Source organism: Silurus aristotelis, assembly GCF_946808225.1.
Source record: "Silurus aristotelis genome assembly, chromosome: 14".
Classification (NCBI taxonomy): Eukaryota; Metazoa; Chordata; class Actinopteri; order Siluriformes; family Siluridae; genus Silurus; species Silurus aristotelis.
In genome coordinates, this window is record NC_139587.1 from 25,174,023 (window position 1) to 25,201,375 (window position 27,353).

At 37.9% G+C, this 27,353-nt stretch overlaps 1 protein-coding gene across 3 annotated transcripts in view; it reads left to right on the forward strand.

Moving 5' to 3' along the window:
* Nucleotides 1-13,025: 13,025 nt before the first annotated feature.
* The window catches only part of kiaa1549la (KIAA1549-like a), a 76,659-nt gene continuing 62,331 nt past the window's right edge, over nt 13,026-27,353 (forward strand). For 2 of the 3 annotated variants that reach the window (XM_083560962.1, XM_083560963.1), the window contains exon 1: nt 13,028-13,627. In XM_083560962.1, coding sequence (XP_083417088.1) covers nt 13,468-13,627 — 160 coding nt within the window. In that variant the 5' untranslated portion in view covers nt 13,028-13,467. Of the gene's footprint in view, nt 13,628-27,353 lie in introns of all 3 variants that reach the window. The other variant, XM_083560964.1, reaches the window with a different exon arrangement.

The following is a 27,353-nucleotide window of genomic DNA, read 5'->3' on the forward strand; positions in this document are numbered from 1 at the left end:
TATTCGACTCACACAATCGATTTCCAGATGCATGGTGAGTCACGGCGGCGGGGTTTTTTTTTTCACCTCGTGGTGTTGGTGTGAAAACTATCACACGCGTATTCTGAACTAAACTAGTGCCTTTTCAGATGTGCTTCAAACCTTTATGTCCAGAGCGACCCGGATCTCTTATTCTCGCTTGCGAGGTCAAAGTGTTGCATCTTGTCTTGCGTGTGTTCTTCTCTTCTTTGGACCTCTTAGTGTTGAAAAATTAGTTATGCACTGGTTTCCAGTAGTGTGTGTGTGTGTGGTGTGTTTGTTTCTTTGCTATAGTTTTGTCTCCGATATCGTTCATGTCACCTGGAAGTCACATGTCAAACATGCAATGCAGTGACGTTTTCAATTTTAAATCCGTACATTTCATTTGTTTTTTTTTTTCGGGGTTTTTTTGTTTATTATCTTGTAGGCCTTTTTTTTTTTTGTGGCTAATATCCAACAACAGAAATCCAATAATGAAATGCTATCAGGGATCATTACTGTTCCGCTGATGTAGTCCTCGCTCCCGTATTGAAGCTTTACATAAGTACACTGTGATTGTAACAAGCTTTTGAATAAGCATCATCCTGCTAGTTTACCACCTCAGTCTAACATCTATTCTTTTTATTATTGTTTTGTAAATCACTCTCTCTCTCTCTCTCTCTCTCTCTCTCTCTCTCTCTCTCTCTCTCTCTCTCTCTCTCTCTCTCTCTCTCTCTCTCTCTCTCTCTCTCTTTTCAAAATAGGACACCACGTTCATACGGACGTGCACGTGATTTTTTTTTTGCTTTAACGATTTGGTCCCAAAAAAATAAAAAATATGATTGTGCACATCGTAATTAACATCGTAATCCGACGCTTTTTTTTGTTTTATAGTTTGTGTTTTTGGTTTAGACGAGATTTACCAAAAATTTAAGTGTAGAATTAAAATCAAGAGTGTGGCAGTCTGGGAAAACCGCTCACCCGATTGTAATTTCGATATTCAAAACTTAATATGAAGTGAAAATTGTGTTAGTTTTTTTTTTTTTCTTTCTTTCTTTTTAATATGAAGCGAAAACATGTTGCGCCTACCTCAACACTTCTAGAAATCTGCTGATCGGTAAACAACGCTACTGCCCAATTTGAATGAATTGTAACGTTTACAACAGGAAATGAGTTCTCACTTTGACTACCAGCATCCACATGTCCATCCACATGTCCATCCTCATCATCATCTTTATCCACTTACAAAAATGGAAAAGTCGAAAGCAGACTTTCGATTCGATTTCTGTAGCAACGTTTGACTGATTTTCCCAGACTGCTTTCCACACACATCCTACATCCACCAAACACGTTTAATCACGTTTAAACTACTAAACTCCCATCAATACCAAACAGTTGTGATTGGCTTTGATTTATTTTACTGTTCTTTTTTTTTTCATGGATTTTTTTTTGTGTACAGATATTCAGGGTCTTGTTATTCGTCACATGTGCTACTGTATATCAGTTTGTGTGTCCTAATGTTTGGGTTTGACTGCTTTATAGCTATTAACCTTCTTTGTATTTTCTTCCTGCACATTATATTTGAGTAGAAGTTTAATCTCGCTGCAAGATATCAGAGAATAGATTTAGACTTCAGAGTAAGTGGACTTGATTTATTAAATTTTGAACTGTTACTGTTTTAAAACATGTAGTTTTGTGGCTTTTTAATGCATGTTTTTTTGTTTTGTTGTTTTTTTTGCTTTCGAGTTATTTTTACGCTACATTAGTTTGCCATGTAGCCATTGCACTGTGCAATATTCAGTATATGAGGACTGGGAACTTTTTTTTTTCTTTTTAATTGTGTAATGTCTCTCACAGTTTCGGTCGTTATTTCTCTGGTTCTTAGTGATTTCTATGTGACCAAGCCTTATGTACTTTGTCACAAAAAGCGGGTTTTCCTGGTGACTATTTGGTGTGTCAAATTAAAGAAATGATGGTGTATTGTCAAAATTTACTTTGAATTAAAATATATATTGCTGCAGGCAAATTCGTCTTTTGTGTCTGTTTATTTCAGTGCTTTGTTTTGTCACAGGAATAAAAACTTCAGGAAGAAACTTTATTTACACAAGCAGAGTTAAACCCAGATACATGGAGGGATGGAGGGATGGATTATCTATACATTTAAATAATACAGATAGATAAAGAGAGATAGTGAGAGGGATGGATGGATGGATGGTTTCTATACATCTAAAAAGGAGAGGGATGGATGGATGGATGGATTCTGTACATCTAAGATAGAAATGATAGAGAGATGGATGGATTCTGTACATTAAAATAGATGGATTATCTATACATCTAAATAATAGATAGAGAGATGGATGGATTATCTATACATCTAAATAATAGACAGATAGATAAAGAGAGATAGTGAGAGGGATGGATGGATGGATGGTTTCTATACATCTAAAAGGGAGAGGGATGGATGGATGGATGGATGGATGGATGGATTGATTGATTCTGTACATCTAAGATATAAATGATAGAGAGATGGATGGATTCTGTACATTAAAATAGATGGATTATACATCTAAATGATAGATAGAGAGATGGATGGATTCTGTACATCTAAGAGATGGATGGATTACCTATACATCTAAATAATAGAACGAGAGAGAGGAGGATGGATAGATTCTGTACATCTAAATGATAGATAGATGGATGGATTATACATCTAAATGAGAGAGAGAGAGAGAGAGAGAGATGGATGGATGGATAGACGGATTCTGTACATCCAAAATAGATAGATGGATTATCTATACATCTAAATGATAGATAGATAGATAGATAGATAGATAGATAGATAGATAGAGAGAGAGATGGATAGAGAGATGGATAGAGAGAGAGATGGATAGAGAGATGGATAGAGAGATGGATGGATGGATTCTGTACATCTACAATAGATGGATGGATTATCTATACATCTAAATGATAGATAGATTGATGGATTATCTATACATCTAAATGATAGATAGATTGATGGATTATCTATACATCTAAATGATAGAGAGAGAGAGAGAGAGAGAGCGAGAGAGAGAGAGGGATGGATTCTGTACATCTAAATGATCAATAGATGGAGGGATGGATGGATTCTGCACATCTAAAGGAGAGAGAGAGAGAGAGAGAGAGATAGATAGATAGATAGATAGATAGATAGATAGATAGATCATGTAAAACTATTTCTTTTAGACAAATACAAATAAATTGAAGTGATTGTACTTCGTTACTGTACTTAAGTAGTTTTTTCGCAAATCTGTATTTCTGAGACGTTTACATAAAATTTGCTACATTTCAAAGTCTAATATTTTATTCGACTACATTTCGAAAAAAAAAAAAAACAGTCGATCCTTTTTGTTTATAAGTGGATAAAAACTCAGCTGGTCAAACACCGAGCAAGCAACCAATCAGGGTCGAGCATTTACATTCATCCAAAAAAGCAATACAGTAGTATTGATGTCAGAGCTCTATAGCAGGAGATCTTCCACTTCCACAAACCTTTTAAATCCTATCCTCATGCAGCTGGTTTGTGCATGGAGCCAGTGTTAAGATGGAGCAGTTTTGGGTCTCATAGTTCAAGTGAAGGAAAAATGCAATGCTACGACATCGAAACGCATCCTATACAATTGCGTGCCTCCAACTTTGTGCACAGATTTGGTAGGTGTGCATATTTTATTTCTTTTTGTCTTTATTTGAACAAATACAAAATGATACTTTGTTTCAGAGGTATAAAAGAGGTATAAAAAGCATGAGCCTGTAGCATGCAGGATTTAGTATCTGTATTTTAACTTTGGAAGTGTTTATAGGACTGTGGTGAGACCTGAGATGTTGTATGGATTAGAGACAGTGGCATTGAGTAAAAGACAGGAGGTGGAGCTGGAGGTAGCAGAGCTGAAGATGTTGATGTTTTCGTTGGAAGTGATGACGATGGACAGGATTAGAAATGATTTTATTAGAGGGACAGCGCATGTAGGACGTTTTGGAGACAAGGTGAGCGAGGTGAGATTGAGATGGTTTGGACATGTGCAGAGGAGGGACATGGGGTATAGCTGTAGGAGAATGCTGAGGATGGAGCCGCCAGGAAGGAGGAAAAGAGGAAGGACAAGGAGGAGGTTTATGGATGTGGTGAGGGAAGACATGCAGGTAGTTGGTTTGAAAGAGGCAGATGTAGAGGACAGGGGAGAATGGAGAAGGATGATCCGCTGTGGCGCCCCCTAATGGGAGAAGCCGGAAGAAGAAGATTATAATTTTGGAAGTCTTTCTCAGCTGCTTTGACATCTATATGAAACAACACCTGTATTAATAGTCTGTAGTGTAAAAGTGTAATTAATAATAAAAGTGTTGTTAAATTAATTACAATAAACAAAAAAAAAAGCCTGATATCTGCAGCAAGCTGTGCCGGACCAGGGCCAGGAAGATGAAGTGAAGGACCATCCCAACAATATACGCTAAAAAAATTAAAAATTAATAATATATATTTTTTGCTCCTAGTGTGCTCAGCAAAGCGCTTCCACTCCTTGAAAGCAAACACATCCTGCATATATATATATATATATATATATATATATATATATATATATATATATATATATATATATATATATATATATATATATATGGTCCTTTCGTGAATTTTAGTTTTGTAGCATGAAGTAAAGCGACTCTCCGTGGACATAGTTTGACACAGCGCCATCTGCTGGAAACAATTATTGAACAGGCATAAGAAAATAATAGTATATAGTAATAATAAATAATAGTAAAATATAGTTTATATTATTTTAAATTATATATATATATATATATATATATATAAATATATAATTAATATTATTATTTTAATATTATTAAATTATTATATATATATAAATTATATATTATTTAAAATTATATATATATATATATATATATATATATATATATATATATATATATATATATATATATATATATATATATATATATATATATATAAAATTTAAAATTATATAAACTATATTTTACTTTATTTTCTTATGCCTGTTTAATAATTGTTTCCAGCAGATGGCGCTGTTTCAAACTATGTCCACGGAGAGTCGCTTTACTTAATGCTACAAAACTAAAATTCACGAAAGGACCATAGATTGGTTGATCGATCGATTGATTGATTGATTAATAAAGATAACGACTTTCCCATGTATGTTTAAACCTATAGTAAATAGGAAACAGTAGAGACTAGTACACATGAACAATACTAGTAATGTAGAAACCTGTCATTGTTTTAAATCGTTTTTCTTTCCTTTTTTTAAAATTAATTTTATCTATATATTTATTCAACATATGGCTGTAATATTATATGATCAATATATTATATTTGATCCTACTACAGCGATGACCTGTTGCTATAGTAACACAGGGCCCTGTAAAGTAAACATTCTTGAAATAAACTCTCTAATGAATTAAATTAAAAAGAAAGACAGAATCAACCATGGTGTGCGTTTACATAACAAGTATGGTTTTAGACATTTTTTGTTATAAATTGTGTGCAATATATACCAAATATACAAATTAATATACAGAGTTTTTGAAAGTTAGGAAACACCTAGTCTTTTATCATTTTTGTTTCAATGCGACATGGTAAAAGGCAAAAGCACACAATATTTGGACAGTGAAGGACTGGAAGTTCTGTGGACAGATGAGTCCAAATTGGATATGCTTGACTCTAACAGAAGATCTTCTGTAAGGCAGAGAACATTAGAGTAGATGTTAGCAGACTGCCTCACACCCACAGTTAAACACAGAGGTAGAAGCTTAATGGTTTGGGGTTGTTTTAAACCCGGGAAGGTTGGAAACTTCTCCACAGGAATACTAAACCAACATTGTTACCATTCCATACTTCAACACCGTTCAATTCCGTCTTGATTGAAGCTTCACCATACGACAGGACAACGACCTGAAGTGTACAGCCAAGATCTCGAAGTGCTTTTAAGAGAGCATGCAGATGTCTGGAGTAACATCGATCATGGAACAGCCTGCCCAGTCACCACACCTCAATCCTACTGAACTGCTTTGGGATTAACTGGATCATAAGACCAGAAAGAAATTTCCAACGAGTGAAGAACAACTTTGGCAGGTTCGAGAGGCACGCCAAATTATTTCAGCTGAATGTTTGAAAAACCGAACTGTCCAGATGCCAAAAGTGTCAATAAAAATAAAGTGGAACATCTGCACATTTATTTATTTGTTTAGTCAAATTATATCTTTATATCTTTAGGAAGGAAAAAATGAAAGAATGAATGATTAATAATTGAAATTAAAATGAACTCTGCTGGCTAGTTAGCTTGTATGTAAGATGTGTTACGCTAACACACGTTTGTTGCTAGCTGCTTAGTTAATCATTTGATATCAAGTAAATATTGGTGTCCTGATTCTCAGACACAATATTGTCAAATATTTATTTTTTTTGCTCCATGGAGAAAAACAATTCCCATAAAAGCCACAATTGGACAAATTGTTTGCGTTGCCATGCCGACCTACAGACTAAATGTCAGGAATCACATGGGTGGATGAAAGTGCAGTGAAACTGCAGTCAAAAAGAGGCAGATGTCAGACATATAAAAACAAAACAGTATCATGGTGTTAGATTTTTATTATGCCCGAACAAAACTTAATTCCTGAAGAGGTTACCGGTGTGATCTACGATGCCCGTGGTGCCTTTTCTGATCAGGGAAGAATCCCACAGCACACAGCATGGAGCAAATGTTCTTCTTCAGTTTATTGCAGATAACAGACAAGTATATATACCCACTAAAAAAAAACCTGGTTTCCTGGTTGGGTAAGAAGACATAATAACTAGAGATGCGTGTGTCCAGACAAAGACTTTCCATTTCTAAAGATCCTATCGACACTGAGGTCCATCTTAACTCAAACAATGGGGCAGAACACGTCAAAACTAGATTAAAAAACAGATTAGCAATGAATTAAACATGAATTACAAGGCTTGGTATGCCGAAGGAACATTTACAATGAGTGATACTTTGCAGCGATCTTTTGTATGAATGCCTTGATTGGGTGTGTGAATGCAATTGAGCACACCTATAGTCAGTTAGTAGCTTGGAGAATATCGTGTGTGTGTGTGTGTGTGTGTGTGTGTGTGTGTGTGTGTGTGTGTGTGGGGGGTAATTGTAGTGAAAGTTTAATTGTCTAGAGCTATTGCTTGTATTTGTGTAATGTCACAAACAACCACACAACTGAATGTCTCATGTCAAATCAATGTAGTGGACCAAACTACATGTTGAATATAACTAGCTGAAGACAGAAGCTAACCTGTTGAATTTAGGAATCCCGACCATTAAAGATTTCTTCATTTTCTCGCTCATTTTTAGGAGCTATAAGAAAATTTTGAGGTCTCGTCTGTAGAATTTCAGAATTTCAGAATCTTGCCTCAAAACAGAATCCATCCCAAGATAAATCAAAATGAGCTCATCTGCAAAACGACTTAAATATCACAAAAGTAATTATGAAGTTTGTTCGGGATTTGAGTCGAACCCAGCCATTAGGGGGGCACAAGCCAGTGCACTCTTAGTGCCGGTCCCAAGCCTGGGTAAATGGGGAGGGTTGCGTTAGGAAGGGCATCCAGCGTAAAACATGTGCCAAATCAAATATGCGGATCACAAATGAGAATTTCATACCGGATCGGTCGAGGCCCAGGTTAACAACGACCGCTACGGGTATCGTTAGCCGACAGGGTACCGGTGGAAATTGGGCTACTGTTGGCCGAAGGAGGAGAAGGAGAGGAGGAAGACGTCTACAGAGACGGCAGAGAAAGGAGCTGTGTAGGAGAATAGAGGTTCGGGTTGGTACTTTAAATGTTGGTACTATGTCTGGTAAAGGGAGAGAGGGAGCTGATATGATGGAGAGGAGAAAGGTAGATATGCTGTGTATTCAGGAGACCAAGTGGAAAGGGAGTAAGGCCAGGAACATTGGAGGTGGGTTTAAACTGTTTTATCATGGTGTGGATGGAAAGAGAAATGGTGTAGGGGTGATTCTGAAGGAAGAGTACAGTAAGAGTGTAGTGGAGGTGAAGAGAGTTTCTGATAGGGTGATGATCGTGAAGGTGGAGTTTGAAGGGATGATGATAAATGTCATCAGTGCCTATGCTCCACAAGTTGGCTGTGAGATGGAGGAGAAGGAAAGATTCTGGAGTGAATTAGATGAAGTGGTAGATGGTGTACCTAGGAAAGAACGATTGGTGATTGGGGCAGACTTTAATGGGCATGTAGGTGAAGGGAACAGAGGTGATGAGGAGGTGATGGGTAGGTATGGTTTTAAGGAGAGGAATGTGGAAGGGCAGATGGTGGTAGATTTTGCATCGGATGGTGATCTGTAGGATGGTTTTGGAGGCGAAGAAGAAGAGGAGGAAAGTAAGGATTGAAAGAAGAATAAGATGGTGGAAACTGAAGGAGGAAGAGTGTAGTGTGAGGTTCAGGGAAGAGGTCAGACAGGGGCTTGGTGGTGGTGAAGAGGTGCCGGATGATTGGGCAACTACTGCAGGAGTGATGAGGGAGGCAGCTAGAAAAGTACTTGGTGTGACATCTGGAAATAGAAAGCAAGACAAGGAGACGTGGTGGTGGAATGAGGAAGTGCAGGAGAGCATTAGGGGAAAGAGGTTGGCAAAACAGAAGTGGGATAGACAGAGTGATAAGAAAAGTAGGCAGGAGTACAAGGAGATGCAGCAGCAGGTAAAAAGGGATGTGGCGAAAGCCAAGGAAAAGGCATATGAGGAGCTGTATAAGAGGTTGGACACTAAGGAAAGAGAAAAGGATTTATACCGATTGGCCAGGCAGAGGGACCGAGCTGGGAAGGATGTACTGCAAGTTAGAGCAATAAAGGATGGAGAGGGAAATGTGTTGACTAATGAGGAGAGTGTGTTAAGAAGATGGAGGGAGTATTTTGAGCAGCTGATGAATGAGGAAAATCAGAGAGAGAGAAGGTTGGAGGATGTGGAGTTGGAGTTGGTGAAGCAGGATGTAGATAGGATTAGTAAGGAGGAAGTGAGAGCAGCGATTAGGAGGATGAAGAATGGAAAGTCGGTTGGACCAGATGACATACCGGTAGAAGCGTGGAGATGTTTAGGAGAGATGGCAGTGGAGTTTTTAACCAGATTGTTTAACAGGATTCTGGAAGGGGAGAGGATGCCTGAGGAATGGAGAAGGAGTGTGCTGGTACCGATCTTTAAACATAAGGGAGATGTGCAGACCTGCAGTAACTACAGGGGAATTAAGTTGATCAGTCACACCATGAAGTTATGGGAAAGAGTAGTGGAAGCCAGGCTGAGAGAAGAGGTGACAATCTGTGAGCAACAGTATGGTTTCATGCCGAGGAAGAGCACCACAGATGCCTTATTTGCTTTGAGGATGTTGATGGAGAAGTATAGAGAAGGACAGAAGGAGCTGCATTGTGTATTTGTGGATTTAGAGAAAGCGTACGACAGGGTGCCGAGAGAGGAGTTGTGGTATTGTATGAGGAAGTCCGGTGTGTCAGAGAAGTATGTGAGGGTGGTGCAGGACATGTATGAGGACAGTGTAACAGCAGTGAAGTGTGCAGTAGGTACGACAGACTGGTTCAGCGTGAAGGTTGGACTGCATCAAGGATCGGCCCTGAGCCCTTTCCTGTTTGCAGTGTTGATGGATGAGGTCAGACAGGAGTCTCCCTGGACTATGATGTTTGCAGATGATATTGTGATTTGTGGTGAGAGTAGAGAGCAGGTTGAGAAGAGCCTGGAGAGGTGGAGATATGCGCTTGAGAGAAGGGGAATGAAAGTCAGTAGGAGTAAGACAGAGTACATGTGTGTGAATGAGAGGGAGGGCAGTGGAGTGATGCGGTTGCAGGGAGAAGAGGTGGAGAAGGTGGAGGAGTTCAGGTACCTGGGGTCAACAGTACAAAGTAATGGAGAGTGTGTTAGAGAAGTAAAGAAAAGAGTGCAGGCAGGGTGGAGTGGGTGGAGAAGAGTGACAGGAGTGATTTGTGATAGTAGAGTATCTGCAAGAATGAAAGGGAAAGTTTATAGGACTGTGGTGAGACCTGAGATGTTGTATGGATTAGAGACAGTGGCATTGAGTAAAAGACAGGAGGTGGAGCTGGAGGTAGCAGAGCTGAAGATGTTAAGGTTTTCGTTGGGAGTGACGAGGATGGACAAGATTAGAAATGAGTTTATTAGAGGGACAGCACATGTAGGATGTTTTGGTGACAAGGTGAGGGAGGCGAGATTGAGATGGTTTGGACATGTGCAGAGAAGGGACATGAATTATATTGGTAGAAAAATGCTGAAGATGGAGCCACCAGGTAGAAGGAAAAGAGGAAGGCCAAGGAGGAGGTTCATGGATGTGGTGAGGGAAGACATGCAGGTAGTTGGTGTGAAAGAGGCAGATGTAGAGGACAGGGTGGTATGGAGACGGATGATCCGCTGTGGCGACCCCTAATGGGAGCAGCCGAAAGAAGAAGAAGAAGTTCGGGATTTGAGTCGGACCAGTCCTAATCATAGTTTTAATTTAATCAGCGTGGGAGAGGCAGCGAGCCATCGAGGATTCTCTCTAACCAAAACGTGTCCATCCATGTGTTCCTTTACTCATTCCCTACACTTAAATAACATTTCAAGGCTAAATGCTATCTACACTTCAAAGGGAAAAACAGTATAAAATGTCTGGGAGGAATTTGTTCTGCGATCTTTTTCACTGAAACTCAAAGATGTCAGTGTTAAAATCAGAATCAAAAATCATAATTAAATTTATTGTCCAATAGTGGTGTGTAGGACCAGGTTTATTGGCCCTGCACAGCACTACTGCTGGACTGAAACAAGACATAGACTAATACAATAATGGCATCATTGCACTAATCACTGTGGGGACACGCATTTCACACCCAGGCCTTCAGTGGTGTCCCACCTGAATCAATTCACCCCTTAATGCCATCATTTTGATGTCACAACTATATAAACTATCAATAAACTTTCTTTTCGGCTTCTCCCGTTAGGGGTCGCCACAGCAGATCCTCCGCACGTTTGATTTGGCACATGTTTTACGCTGGATGCCCTTCCTAACGCAACCCTCCCCAATTTATCCGGGCTTGGGACCGGCACTAAGAGTGGCTGGGGATGGTTCCCTGACCGGGAATCGAACCCGGGTCGCAGCGGTGGAGGCGCTGCATCTTAACCACTAGACCACCAGGGGACCTATATAAACTATCAATATTATAGGGAAATGTTCTGAAAATCCTTGAATTTACCTTAATAAAATTATTTAGACCAGGGGTCACTAACATGGTCGCCCGCAAGGACCACATGGGTAGCCCGCGAGACTTTTCTAAAAATAGCTGTTTCCTTCTTTGTTAAATCATTTTTGATAATTAATATAAAAAAATCATTAACCTGATCAGTGTCTTCACATAGATGAATATCACTAATTATTAAAAATAACATATAATAAAAGGTAAATTGAGCGAATTTGTTATTTTATATCAAACTGAAAACTGTGTGTATCAAACTGGTAACCCCTGATTTAGACATTATGTCACTTTAATACAATAATGTGTTTTAAAAACTTTGTATGAAATTTGTGAGTGAAAAACAGTTTAAAATGTTGTTCCTAACGTTCCTGAAAATTCGCTCTCGCTGCAAATTCCCGCCAATTTGAAGATAATCAGCCAACTTGCTGTTAGTGAGGTTCCAAACGAGAACCCGCCAATTTTCCGAGCCGTGAGTCCCGAACCGCGAATTATGGGGGGGATGATCGCTACATCACAGACAGGAATCTCAGCTAGAACCAATGTCATTACTAAAGCAAGAACTCCAGTGAACACAATTCAACAAGTCTTCTTTCACTGCAGCCACGGCTGCACCATCAACATAAATCATCTCTAGCAAAAGCATCAGTTTTAAACTCCGGGTTTTTCGTGCATTTTGTGCATTTTTCCCCTGGGTTTTCCTGAGGATTTAAATTTAAGGCCAATTGTGTGTTTCTGTGCAAACACTATTGGAAAGAAAACACAAAAGTATAAATGTCTAATAAAACGTATAAAGTATAAATGTCTAATAAAGAAGCTTAAAAACTGTTTTGATCTGACCTTTCCTCTCGATGCCCAGCTTTTCCTGAAAAATGCTTATGAAAATAACCATTGTGTGTTTATCTGTGACCAAATACAATTCTTCTCCTCTGTCAGCCATTGTGGAATGATAATACAGCTGGTAAATGCACATGAATGTATTGAAACTTGTTCAGTTTGCTACATATGTGACTGTAAGCTCTGAGCATCCAATCAACGGACGTGAAAAGGGAAACATTATTTTATGCCTGCTAGATTGCAACAGAGATGCCAACTCGCATTCTCATTGGTTAAGGCACCAACCTTCGAGCGACATGTACTTTATGCTACAGACGTCTGTACAGAAATATTTGACCCCAGCAACATGTGATGTGATGGCTAAAATATGATTGGATAGAAACTCTGAAGTAAGCTTACACTCCAGGAAGGAGCACAAGCAGGATAAACACTAGGGTGAAGAAGAATATACAGTATCTCTCTCTCTCTCTCTCTCTCTCTCTCTCTCTCTCTCTCTCTCTCTCTCTCTCTCTCTCAATATATTTCTACATTTATTTATTGTATATAACTTACAGGATAATTAAAATATGAGTGCAAAAATGCATATGCATGCACTCAAATTTTAGTGAAGGAAAGCAGAAAACTGAAAGTCTTATTGTGTTGTCATTTGTTAGAAACATATTATTTGGATATTTAAAATATATATATTTATTTTGTTAAATATATCCCAATGTCCCTTCCTTTTCTTTTTTGTCTCTCTTTATAATATATGCACTTTATGATATGTCCTTTCATTCCTGGTGTAAATATAGTTATAGTGTTTGTGTGTGGCCCTTCTGTAGATTCAGTCGATTCCTCTGATTGAATCGTTTGAGTGAGCCGAGTGAGCCGTTCAAAAATTTGATTCCTCCTTGAAGGCCCCCCGCGCTGTATTTTTGCGCGTCAGATGAGCTGCGCCCTGGAAAGCTTTCGCTTGTCGTTTTTATCAGTGTCACGTCGTTGTGGTGGTGTTCTTGCGGGGCAGTGTGTGTGTGTGTGTGTGTGTGTGTGTGTGTGTGTGTGTGTGTGTGTGTGTTGGTGCATGTGGATGAGTGTCTGGTGTGTGTGAGTGCTTGTGCGTGTGCGTGTGCGTGTATATCTGCGCTCCGGGATGAAATGCGCCTTTTACGCACTGAAATGCGGCTCGGTGTGAAGGCGGTTCGGATCGGAACGGACTCATTGCCTTAAGACTTTCCCATGCTGGCGATTTAAAACCTCGTCCAAGGACTCGGACACGGCCTCGGTCTCATACACCGGAGCGGACACGGCCCGGTCCAATGCGCGTTTCGTTCCTGCGCGTCCAGGCCCCCACGCCAACACGTTCACATGGCCTCGAGAAAAGTGCCCGTGGTGTGGAGCCGAAGAGCGGCTTCAGGGTGCTGGAGGAAGCGGAGGTGTCCGGAGCGGCCGGGCGCGGTGTGGCGCCGGTGTGTGATGTGCGCCGGGATCACACTGCTTCTCCTCCAGCCGGCATCCGCCAGACACGGTGAGATACATCATCCCACTCCTCATCCTTCTCCTCCTGACTACCTGTTTGAATCCATGCAGATTTTTTTTTCCCTGTTCACTGAGCCGATATTAAATCATTCAGTGATTTGATTGGAAAACATTTTTTTTAATTGTCGCAGCCTTAAAGAGCGCAATGCGCCACATCTGCCCTCAGCCTCCTTTATTGATACACTTCAATTTTATTATATATACATAATTTCTAGTGCAGAAAAAAAACTAAAACACTTCCTCCAGGGTAATTGGGGGAATAGCTGCAGTGTGTACAGCACTTCCTTTTCCTCATGAGGAGGAAAATACAGGCGACTACGTGTTAAGAATAAATAATACTAGATTTTTTTATTATTATTATTTTTTAATTTGTATGTATTTAAATCTCATTCTTCCTCTTTCTATTATTATTATTATTATTATTATTATTATTATTATTATTATTATTATTATCAATAAAAAATCTATTAGTGGTTATTATTTTGTATAATTTTCACAAGGTATATACAGTATATAAATAAAACTGTCTTAGTAAAATGTGTATTGTGTGTATAGTGTGTGTGTGTGTGTGTGTGTGTGCACATCTGTTCCGGCCTCTGCCTTTGTCTCCCTTGTCCGTGTTTTCTGATTTGCGCATCCTAAAGATTGAGTTGACATTCCTGCTATTTTCATATTATATTCAGATGTTTTCAGATGGTTCTTGGGTATTTCTACTTCGAGAACAACGACACTGGCGACGTGAGTTCGGCCTGGGCTTTGTGATCACGTAGTTGCTAAAAGAAAAGTGTTTATATCATGTCAAGCACAGACGATTATTCTGAGCTGCTTTGGAAATTTCAACACATATTTAATCCTAACACATTCCTGAGTGATGATTGAGAGCAGATGAGGATTATAATATATTGTTTTGTTCTTCGACTGCTTCCGGATGCCTGATTCAGATGTGATCAAGCTTTTTGTGAGCTCAGTCAGGTGTGTGGAAGTGCAGTGAATATGGAGGGAAGTGCAGTGAATGAGGTTTCCAGTGTTGGGATTAAAGACCAGTAATAAATCCACGGTACACACTAGACGTTCGGTTAGATTGTACATACATGACATCTGCTGCCTGCATCTGCAGTTCCTACTGCAGTGTAAGCACCCACTTCCAGTTTATTTACAGTTCTTCCTACAGACATACATCATTCACAAGCAATCACCACTAACATGACCTGATTAAGTAACTGTGCAAGTTCCTGGCTAGTTAGTTCGGAAACCTGCAGCAAGGTTGAACTTTTAGGATGTAACTGTTTACCCTTGAGCTAAAATTGAATTAGTGATAGAGTTACAACATGCTTTCAATCGATGTTTTCATTTTCAGTATGATTCTGATATTCAGCCTCTGGTTTTGCACCTGATACTGATCCAGTATTAATATCCTCAGCATAACTGAGTCATTGCTAAGCTTTGTGATGCTAAGTTATGTGAAATAATAGATTTTCGTCCTCTAGACATTTGCATTATTCGAGTGAGTAAGTGTACGACCGGTCACCATTTCGTGGCATTTATTACATCAAATGTTATCTATATTTTGCACGTTCTGACCATACACATATTTGATTATTACTGAGTGTGTTAAACCGAGGAGCTCCTTGCGTAAGGACACTTGTGCATATGACAGTAGTTCTTGATCTTCATTGCATTTTGGGAAAAAGGGGTATATAGGCGTGTAAATATATATTTTTTCCGTCCTTGTTGTCTTATCTTTTAAAATAAAAAGGTGTATGTTGTGTGCCAGGGGTCTTAATATATATATATATTATATATTTATATATATATTAGGGCTGTCAATCAATTAAAATGTTAATCACAATTAATCACATGATTGTCATGAGTTAACTCATGATTACTCGCAACTTAATCGAACATTTTTATCTAAATGTAGCTTAAATGAATACTTTTTTAAGTTTTTAATACTCTACTCAACATGGACATGGACAATTATTGATGCTTTATGCAAATTAATGTTTATTATTAGTGAAATCAAACTCAACATAGAGCCTGAAGACAAAATATTGTTGTAATTGTTTCAAATTATTTATGGTGTTAAATCATCAGGACACCAAACGGAACTTTTGCTATGTTTCCGCACGGACGTTTTTAATTGCCGGATGTGTGCATCATGGCGGATTTCGGTACTTGATTTAAGACTTGGTGCATCAGTAAAACAAATGTTTATTGATTAAAACCAAGTTTATTATTTGTTCATATGTATTTTTTTTTAGATTTTTAATGATATCTGTCGTTCAAGATACAATATCATGATATATACTTTTTTAATTATACACAACAGGTATCATGGCATATAGGTTTAGAAGCCAACTACCATGACCACAGAAAAAAAAGGAATTAAAAAAAGAACAAAAAACATTTTATACTACAGATATCTATAGTATTAAAATATTTGTTTAAATTTCATTGCTATAATATATTTGAATCATCCAAATATATTTATATATTTAGAGTATAAAATATATATATTTTAAATTATTTCTTAGGCGTAGCTGTGGTCAAGGAAGTTGGCTTCTAAAGCTCATATATCATACTGGCATTTTAAGTAGAATTGTCAGATCACGCTTTTCTTTTGCGTCTGTGAGTTCTTGGCTCTTTCTGCCGATCGGGTAAATCCACACTGTATTCAGAACACCGACAAGGAGCTCGGGAAATCACTTCACTTGCTTTATTGACCATCGAAGTCATAAATTCGCCTCAGTGGATTACACCATGCATCTCATCTCTCTATCTCCAAACCCGACTCCAAATCATAGAGGGGGGTGCTATTCTCGTGGTATTATCTCCGGCTCCTATTCAAAGCCACAGTACATCCACCATGACCTCAAACTTCACTCCATAAACGGCCATCTTTTCTGGCAGAGTCAACATTGTACCGAATTCTATGCAAAAATGTTGTTTCAGCTACGCCAAATACCACAGAACGACAAAACATAAACTTGAGTGCTTTGTAAACGTAATAAAAAACCCTATAGGTGCATCCTATTTTATCCTGTTTTCTTCAGGTATATCCTATTTCTCTATCGTTTATTAGTGGATATGTCACAAGTACAGTTGTCTAAAGAGTCTGTTTATAAGGTCTAACAACAGAAAATACAGATCAAAACACAAACTATGGCATGAGATTTAAGTGCAGAGCTTATAGACAGGATCGTGTTAGGGCACAAATCTAGGAAAGGCAACAAAAACATTTGTGCTCAAATTTCTTTTCTTTTCCTGAGAGCACATTGGCCTTCATAATTCTTACTAAGAAGAAGTTTGGTACAACCAAACAACAACCATGACTCTTTGTTGGGTTTGAACAATTGGAGAATTTGATGGACTCGATTTGGTGAGCTTTAGAGCGCATGTGTGAAAATGGGAGAGATTTATAGAAGGTCAGACGACGTCAGTGCAACATTTGCCTTTGCCAAATTTGCCAAAATTAATAATTTTGTTATTAAATAATAATGTTTTCATGCATTCATGTGTCATGCAATGAAAATGTAAAATGGCATTTCCTCGTTTCTTACTTGGACAAATTATAGTGTCCCCCCCCCCCCCCATTTTCAAGTGCATCCAAATTCATTAACACTTCCTTCACTAACACATTCGTTGTTTGCACATGCATTAGCACTGGCTCCTGTTTCTGGCAGAGCCTTCGCTTGCGTGTATCTTTAGACTAGCTCTCGGTCTGCGCTAGCACACAGATTTGTTCTGCAACTGAACCGTAACTTCAATGAGGAAGCAGGATGCGGAAGTAAAATGCAAACTTGAATCTTCCTTACCTTATTTAATCTATTTTAATGTGTGTTTTTTGGAAATTCTAATGCTGATATATAAAAATCTGATTTGCATAGCGCTTGCCTTTGGGTTATGAACGCTTAAGCTTAACCTACATTAAGTAGCTTCTTATTCAAGATCGGATTTCCCATTACTCCACAAAATCAGAAATGCTCTAATTATATACAAGTGAATGCTATTTAATGGAGAATTTGGGGAAAAGGTGTTGCATTGCTATTGATTACCTTATAGCGTGGAATTAAATGCTAATCTTTAATGCTAACATGGTGTCACACAGACCTTTATATCAAGTCAGTGTCTTTCTTTGACAGATTATTCATGTGCTTTAGCATTACAGAGCTTAATGCAGAGCAGCCGGGTTTGCTTGCACATTCTTCACCTCATCTTTATCCACGTCGACTATGTATGTGGGTGTGTGTGTGTGTGTGTGTGTGTGTGTGTGTGTGTGTGTTTTCCTGAAATCATGGCCGTTGGTTTCCTTCAAAGCCTCCGTAGTGTTGCTCCAGCGAGTCAACAGCGAGCCTACTGTGCAGTGTTGCCATGGGAACTGATCTGCCTAACATTTTTTTTCCTCCTTGAGAGGAGAGAACTGAGTGTATTATCAGAATGACAATGATGAACTGTGCTAGTTGATTTTTTTTTCCTATCCCGCCCCTGTGTGTGTATGTGTGTGTGTGTGTGTGTGTGTGTGTGTGTGTGTGTGTGTGGATGGACAAACGATTTGGTTTAGTTTGCTGCCAGATATGCACAGAATGGATCCATGTTTTCTTTGATCTCCCTAAAGGGACGCTCTGTCACCTGTCCACTCTGTGCTATTTTCAGCGCCGGATCCGAGCTCTGTTTCATGCAGGACTGGATGATGTTACAATGAACACACAGATCAGGCTGCAATTATAAAACAAAGAATGAAACTCTATCATTTCGTAGTTAAAATAAAAAGCCTGAAGTGTGGAACTGGATGCAAAATTGAGCTGTTTGGTAACAAAACCAAATATCGACCCCATCAGAGATATTATTACTTGGGAAGTGGTGCTTAGTGGTTGAGGCTCTGGGTTACTGATCAGAAGGTAGGGTTCAAGCCCCAGTATCACCAAGCTGCCACTCTTGGACCCTTGAGCATTTGCTGTATCATGGCTAACCCTGCTCACTGATCTTAACTTTCTATGTCACTGTGATGTAAGGTACATATGAAAAGTATTATTACCTATTAAAATAGGTAAAAGATCGAGTTACATACAATGCATTTGCTACCAAAGTCTGCTTAAGTAACCAAGTATATTCAGGGACTGCAGAAGTTATTCCAAGGTAATACAGAGCTATTGATTTTCTTTAATGATGTACAAATTCCACCTTGATTTGCATAATGCTTGCCTTCGAGGTAATAACGCTTAGGCTTTACCTACATGAAAAACATTAGCCATGACCTTCAGCTGGAAATTCCTTTTATTGGAAATGACATCATTATATTGAATTTCAATGAAGATTGGATGAAATCTCATTGTAAGCTTGAAGATTTGTGCTACAGAACTGGTTCGTATTTTTTTATCACATTGTTTTGGGGGGGGGTTCTTGATCCAAATCATCATCTGCAAACAACTGGTCTCAGTCATGTGTATAGCATTAAAAAAAAGCATTACAGTGCCAATATCAGGCTTTTCTGTGAGGAAAGTCAACAGTTTAATGGCACTCACGTCCAAAATAGAAACAGTGTGTAATTGTTAAATATACTGCATATTGGGACAAAACGATTGTGTAGGCTTTTTAAAAGCGTCATGTTTCCCTATTTCATTGTTCATTGTAAGAAACTGAAAGATTTTTTTTAAAACCTCAGACTGGGGAATATTTTTTGGAAAAGATTGTGATTTTTGTAATGAAATCAAATCGAAGGGAAATTTGTTATTTTTATTTATTTTTTCGTAAACCTGCTTCCGTGACTATTTTATGCGGAAAAAAAAAAAAAGTTGACTGTGATCCAAACACTTCAATTCTTTGTCCTATCCTAAAGGTCTATTCATTGGGCATATTTTCATATCTGGATTCTGAATGGGTGTTATATTTTATGACACAATAATGCTTGTCAGTACAGTCCTTAAAGCAGATTGCGCCTTTTCTATATTTATCACGCAAAAATAGTTTTCAAACGTGTGAGCAACCGACTGGAATGACAGAGATCAGCAGCTCAGCCTAATCTACGATCCTACTGGTTTCTACTTATAAAGACTAATTTTCACCAGAGCAGAACTGAACTTCCTAATGGCCTTAATTTTAGAAAGTCTTTTCCTCCCTACATAATTACTTTCCCCCAGGCCATTCAGCGATGCTCCGGTGTCAGCTACAGGCTGATCGTCCAACATCCACTTCCCTGAGTGACCATTTCACAGCTGACATGCTCTATGTCCTGACACAGCCATGCTGCATTAGAGCATTTGTCCATGGGAAAGTTGATTAGGCCTGCACATTGACACAAATGAGCACTCATCTTATACCCTGTTCTCAGTAGGTGCCGCAAATGACCATGTGTGCTGATGTTATAAGCCTTTAGTGAGCTTGTTTGGGTTTTTCAGCCGTGAGCTGCTGATTGTCAAATAATGTACAGTCAGAATAGAAGATTTGTCACATATACAATACATCACAGTGAAATTCTATCGGAAGCTGAGGGTCAGTGCACAAGGGTCAGCCATGATACGGCACCCCTGGAGTACAGAGGTTTAAGTGGCAGCTTTGCGATATCGGGGCTTGAACCCCCAACCTTCCGATCAGTAACCCAGCATCTTAACCAATGAGCTACCACTCCGCATTCCTTTGGGCTTTTTGATGAACAGAACAGTTTTTTTGATTTTGGTGACTGTGAGTATAAAATCTTGACACTACTCATAAAGAAACAGAGTGTATATCTATTATAAGCTATAATGCATAACGAAGGAAATCCATGATTACCGTTACACTGATAACATCATGCTCATGCTCCGATTTGAAACATCTTTGTACTTTCCACCTCATTCCATGTCATGGGTCAGCAGATGTTTTATGTACTGTTTTTGTTTTTTTGGAAGCTTATTTCAACCAGAATGCATACAAAGGGGTCCAGAAGTAAACAGTTTATAAAGCTGAAAAAATAAATCCTTCAAGGTTCAGCACAATTCTTAGTTTACTTTTCTTTTTTTATGTACAAAAGGTCAGCTTGTCTCTGTGTCTTATCCCTTGTGTCGAAGCGAAATGTTCAGGTGACATTATGACCTCTAATTGAACCAGACCTCTAATTTGTGCCCTCAGACCTTTGGACTTCACTTTATACTTTTTAAGATCTCATTAAAATTAAATACATTCTTTCAGTTCATGGTTACAAGCTTAAAATTGCAATGTTACAATTACATCATATGCGTCTTTGCTTTTCTGGTGTAATTCTGATACTGGTGTCACATGAAGAATTTCATTGTACAAACTGACACTGACATCTGTACGTAAGACAAATAAAACTTGAAACTTATATGTTATTATTACTTATATATTTTCCCTTTATAGTGTGAGAAAAATACGATGTATTGAAAGATTTGGTAATCTCAAATTAAAGTAACAATTATTATTATTTTTTTTGTAAACAGCATTGATGATTATTAAGTGTTTATATAGAAAACGTTTGACTTGTTGGTTTACCACACAAATTGTCATTAGTATGATTAGATGACTATGATCCAAGCACATCAGTTCTGTTTCACTGTGTTCATTGCCCATATCTGGATCCTTATTTTGTCTATTTTATGCTGCAATAACCCTCATTCAAAATCCAGTCTATGGCATTTGGCAGATGCCTTTATCCAGACTGAGCAGTTGAGGGTTAAGGGCCTTGCTCAAGGATCCACCAGTAGCAGCTTGGTGGTGCTGGGATTTGAACTTGTGACCTTCCGCCTCTTGTTGTGATTATCTGCGATGGCGGCCACCATACAGTAACAGCATTCCACTTCAGGCTTTATTGATTAGACAGAAAATTAAGTACAGTCGGGATGTTGAGTTCCTGATACTGTTAGTTTCATTTAAAAGCAGTACAGAGAGCAGTTCCTGCTCTAAAGCAAATTACAGGTTTATATTAATGCATTGATTCTAACATGCTATGTTTTTTCTATTGCAACAGCTTGCACAGTATGCTTTTTTTTTGCACTTTGTCAGTAACTAGCTGTATAATGTTTGGTCATTAACTTCAACGCAAAGAATAAACAATAGCAGTTGATGAGAGAATCGTTTATAGCTGATATTATTGACAATAAATTCTAGTAATTTTATATATTTATTTTCAAAGTAGGGAGGAATGTCAAGAAATCTCAAGGGTTGTAGTGCTGGTTCTATCCCTCTTCTCTGTTGTCGTTTATTTTTGTGCAAACGCTTGCCACAATTTCTTTTTGACGCATATAACAGCATAAACAGGCAATAATACATAGTATCATAAGCCCTTATTTTTGTGTAGAATAAAATGTACTGCTGAGTGCAAAGCTAAAGACACAAACAAAGGAAATTTTTTGGTCTGTTTATTTATTTATTTATTTATTTATTTATTTATTTTACACTTGCTCTCATATTCTATGGAAATGCTGCTGCAGCAATGTAATACACAAATTATCATTTTTGTCAGGTATTAAACGTAAACCATGATAAACACCTTACACCTCACTCAAATTTTCGATTTCAGAGACCTTTCGTGGCATGATTGTTCACAAGTATAGCTGAAACATGAGTGGAGAAGAATGAAGACAAGGCAATACAATGCAAAAAAATGAAACAATTAAAATAGTAAAATGCAAAATGTAAATAAAATAAAAAAATGCCCAAAATGGTTCCAATTGCAAGGTGCCTAAAGTCGAAAAGTATTAAACTCTGTATCGATATTCGGTTGTGAGATTACTGTGAAATGCTTCTGCTCTTCCAATCCTGCTGTATAGAATATATTTGCTAGAATTCTGCAATAGCACGGACGTTCAATTATTTACTAGGTAATGCAGTTGAAGCTCAGTTTCTGCACACTTTCGTCTCAAACTACAGCATTCGAATCTCTCCGACACTTTTCTCACCTTGGTTCTTCTCTTAGGATTAAAAAGCATCATTACTAACATTGGGAATCGATGTGCTTTGGCAGACGGGTAGATAATGGTGCTATAAAGATGCATGGCACATTTCTCGCATATTTAATATAAACCCATGGTGGCCAGATTGTTAGCCAGAACAAGTGTAATTATGTCCTGAAGGTGATCACAAGAGCTGATGATGTCGAATGCATTTGAACTGGATGATTAATCTTTATGGCACTATAAGCCACCCTGACTGGATTACTCTATAGGTATAATTTATACTGCTGCAGTAAAGGATTTTACAGCACAGCGCGTTTGAATTCTCAAATCTGATTGGTCAGAAGGTGTGGATTAATTTTTTTAGCAGGTTGGACAGTAGTTCCAGCTACGAAGCAGCATTCACTATATTCATGCACTTACTCTGATCATTTCTGCAACAACAACAACAACAACATCACAGGAATCACAGATACTCCACATAGTATATAAAGCATACAAAGAGGCTGATGAAGTTTATCTATGGTCCTTTTTTTTTTTTGCACTTTTGCTTTATCTGCATTTGTTATATTCCCTTTAGCAGAGCGAAATACAGGTCGTCCTCTACTTACGATGGAGAAATATCGTAAGTCGAAGATCTCCTGCTTCATGCTGATTTATAATTTTCATTCTCTGCTCTAAACTGATGGCTTTCCTCTTCTTGTTTTCACTACAAGCACGAGACACACTTGGGCACTTGTTAGACGTGCTTTTATTACTAAAATAGCTGTTTCAAACAGAAGAAAATAGACACCGAGACTTTATTCCGTCTATCGTTAGCGAGAGTGGGGCATCTCACAGGGCGAGAGATACGCTCATCCCAGCTGCGCTTTCAACGTATCCTTCATCGTACGCTGCTGCCTGTTACATGGATTTTTTTTATATTTCAACAATTTTGATGTATCGCTAGCGTAAGTCGGGGATCATCTGTACTGTAAGAAAACCTGGTAAACTGTTATGTCTGCGTATTTGTTGTAGTTGTCAGGACACTAATACTGTAAGATTTTTATATAAACTTTTATAATTCATAAAACCGAGCACTTGTGGTTTAAGGGCTTTGTTCAAGGGTCCACCAGTGGGAACTTGGTTGTGCTGGAATTTGAACTCACCATATTGCTATTGCCGTTTTGCATAACATCTGTTTACATTTTGTGGGATTTTTTTATTTTTTACACTTCTGTATCCAGTTCTGTCTTGCTCACTGCACTGTATAATACACAGTAGGTTTACTGGCGGTGCTACACTGTTTTGTGTATTTTGTCGTACACTGTTTTGTGTTGTCTCATCTTGCACTGTTTGCACCAGGTTGCACACGATGGCGAGGACACTTACTAGTCCTTAGCTGTGTGTTTTTCTGTTATGTAGCTTTTGTGTTGTTTATGTAGCACCAAGGTCCTGGAGGAACGTTGTTTCATTTCACTGTGTACTGCGTCAGCTAAATATGGTTGAAATGACAATAAAAGCTTCTTGACTTGACTTGACCACCTACTGTATAGTTTAATAATATGGTGGTTTGGGTCTGAGAAATGGAATGTCCATGAAAGATCAAGATCTAATGGATATTTTAAATAAATAATAATAAATTTGAGGCTACATATTTTTCTAATGCTCCTGAATGGTTGATAATCTTCACAAATCAAACTAAATCACAAGAGAATTCAATATGAATTCATCAATATTACATCATATATAAGCAATATAATTTTTTCACATTAAAAATGTTTTCTGGATATACAAACATGATAAACCTTAGACTAACCCTCACTGTATCCTTATTTTGGATCAGTTTGTTCGCCACCTGCTTTAGTTTGGGACATCTGCTTCAGCATAAGCCTGCCATTTTCTCATCACGTGTACATGGTAACGCTGGATTAGATCAGATGATGGGGTTCTGGCAAACAGCTTTCAAAAAGGTTGTTCTTATTTCACCTCTAACCAAACAACAGAATGAGCCAACTCTGGACCAAAGCTTCAGTTTCATTTATTTCATTATACTTCACTCAATGCCTGTGCTCTATTTAATAAATGCTTATCTCATTTATTTATTTATTTTTTTTACATTTGATGTTTCTGAGAGATCAAAAGCTTAAGATAAACTCTTTTGGATTAAATGACCACGTACAGAACAATAATGAAATTGCATTCGGATGCTATTTGTTTAGGAAGTCTTAGAAGACCATGCTGAAGATAGGTGGAGCTGGAGCTGGTCTGTGGGTGGGGTTTAAATCAGGTACATCAGTGTTTTAAAGAAATAATTGGGTTGTTTGTTTATACCTGTGTTTTTTATATACATGCAGAAGGCCTGGCCAATATAATCAATATATAATCAATTACACTTTTCTTACATTTTTAGGTGCACATATATTGAATTAATTATGTATTATGATATACACTATATGGAGGTTTCTGGACAACACCATAAGATTATTATGTGCTTTTTTTTAATAAAATTCACATTCCACATTTAGTCCCATTTAGCTGTAATAATAACCTCCACTCTTCTGAGAAGATGAAAATGTCATGTTCCTGCATCCAAAGACATTCAATACAAGGCATTGTATGCCTCCAACTTCAAGAATTCAATATGGCTGGAAAAGTAAATGTATTATTTGACTCTGGAAAGGAAAAAGAAAATAATGAATCTGTACAAAATGTAACCAAAACTTTTTTGGTTAATCATTCATTAATCATACGTTTATATAAAGTCTAAAAAAAATTATTTATGTATTTACTGTTGAACAGGAAGCAAAATAAAATTGTTGTAAATTAGTAAAAATGTGAAATTGTACATTTAACTATACTTATTGATTTAACATCTACAAAAATTATTTAACTTCAAAAAGTCGTAAAATACTGTATGAAATCTAAACATTAAAAATAAATCGGTTATTTATTTATTTTTTATTCCAAAAATGTGACCAATTAAAAAATTTTGCATGAAATTGTTCAATTTAAAAGGTTTTATTAGACAATTTTCTGAAAACCTACGTTATATTTCCTGATGAACACATAATCAAGAGTTATGTTTGTACTGTCCTATAAAAAAAAAAACAACAAAAAAAAACCTTCATAACCAGTTTACGATCGTTTGGTTAGACAGACATCAAAATGAAGGCGAAAGCAAACATGTGAGTGATTAGATTCATTAACAGATTCATGGCTTTGATTCTACCGGTCTTTGGAAGTATACTGGAGAGATGAACATGCATCTTCCAGATCCAAATCGGTTTCAACAAATTGCTCCAAATTTCAAAATCAAAAAAATATGGATCATATGATTCTGCATTAAAATATATCCATTTTGCATCTGCTTTCTGTCAGGGTTGATAAAAAATACAGGTAAATCTACAGTAGGGATGATGTTTTTAGAGAAAATGACTATTATAAAGTGTGTGAGTGTTTCAGATGATTGTCCGCATGTACGAGTGTTGGTATGTGTGTCCTCATTTCAGAAAATAGCTTTGTAATTATTTTAAACAAAATGGATTTTAGTTTCATCTGTTGAAGAAAACTCCACAGTAACCACGTTCTGTCGCCTAAAAATTAGCTAGGGTTAGCTGTCTGCGTTCGTGTCCTTGTCACATCGTTTTTCCCTGTTCCTCATAACATCACTGGAAAAAAAACGTGGAAGTTCTCAGCTGCTTCTCTGTGAACTTTCACACCTTGAGCCGCTCGCTCAGCAGCATTCATTAAATCGCAATGAATAAAACAGATCATATTATGCTCCATTTATGAGCTTGGCCAGCTTCCTTTTTTTTCTTCCGCCTCCTCCTTCTTATTCCTACCAGGACCATGATTTATCAGCATGATGGAAAAGAGTCAGGCCACAATTTTTCGCGCCACCAGAAAACATCGTTGTCACGTATTTAGTGACCGAATGTGACACCGATCAGCGCAGCCCCTGTAATACTCCATTACCTGCACAAAACCTCAATTGAAAAAGCTTCAGTTGCTGAGCTCTTTCTGCACGAGGTCAGCTTAGCTCAGAGATACGAGCAGGTCTACAAGAGATCGAGACAAAGAGAGGTGGGGGGTTGGATGGAGAAAGAGAGCTGGAGGAAGGTGTGAGTTCTCATTCACATTTAATGCTCCTGCAGGCACCTGTGCTGCCTCTGCAGTTCTTTGTGTCAAGTGCATCAGATGTGTTTCTGCTTGGAATGTGTCTCAGCAAAGCTCTTTCTTTCCCTCACGGATGTATTTGGTGAAATTTGATCTGACTGATGTAATGATCATTTTGCTGATAAACAATTATTAGAGATATAACATTCCTTAAATCGTTCCTGAAATCCGAATTCCATAAAAATGTCTGTCTTTTTTTAAATAAGTAAATGTATATGTCACATGACAGCTCCAGTCGTGTCCCACCTCATGAAGATTATGGAATTTCAAAGAAGTAGATGCCAAACATCCCGAACCATTTAGTGACATTCCAGCGACATTTGGATTCCACTTCATGAAGAGTTTGGACATTGGTCTTTGAGTGTTAAAGGTTCTGGCATGGAGAAGCTGGTGTTGGATCTGTGATGATCTCAAGTATTGAGCTATTTTATGAGTTGCTCAGTAGCCCCTAGTTTTATAACCTGAAATGACTGTAAAAGACTGTAGAAAGAACATCACTCATAATCACACACTCCAGTGCTCATGTTAGTTCTCACTCTCTCTAGTGTTCTGTATTGTTTAAAGGTTTATAATCACACTCTTGATGTCACCCAAATGAGGATGGGTTTCCTTTTTGAGTCTGGTTCCTCTCAAGGTTTCTTACTCATAACATCTAAGAGAGGTTTTCCTTGC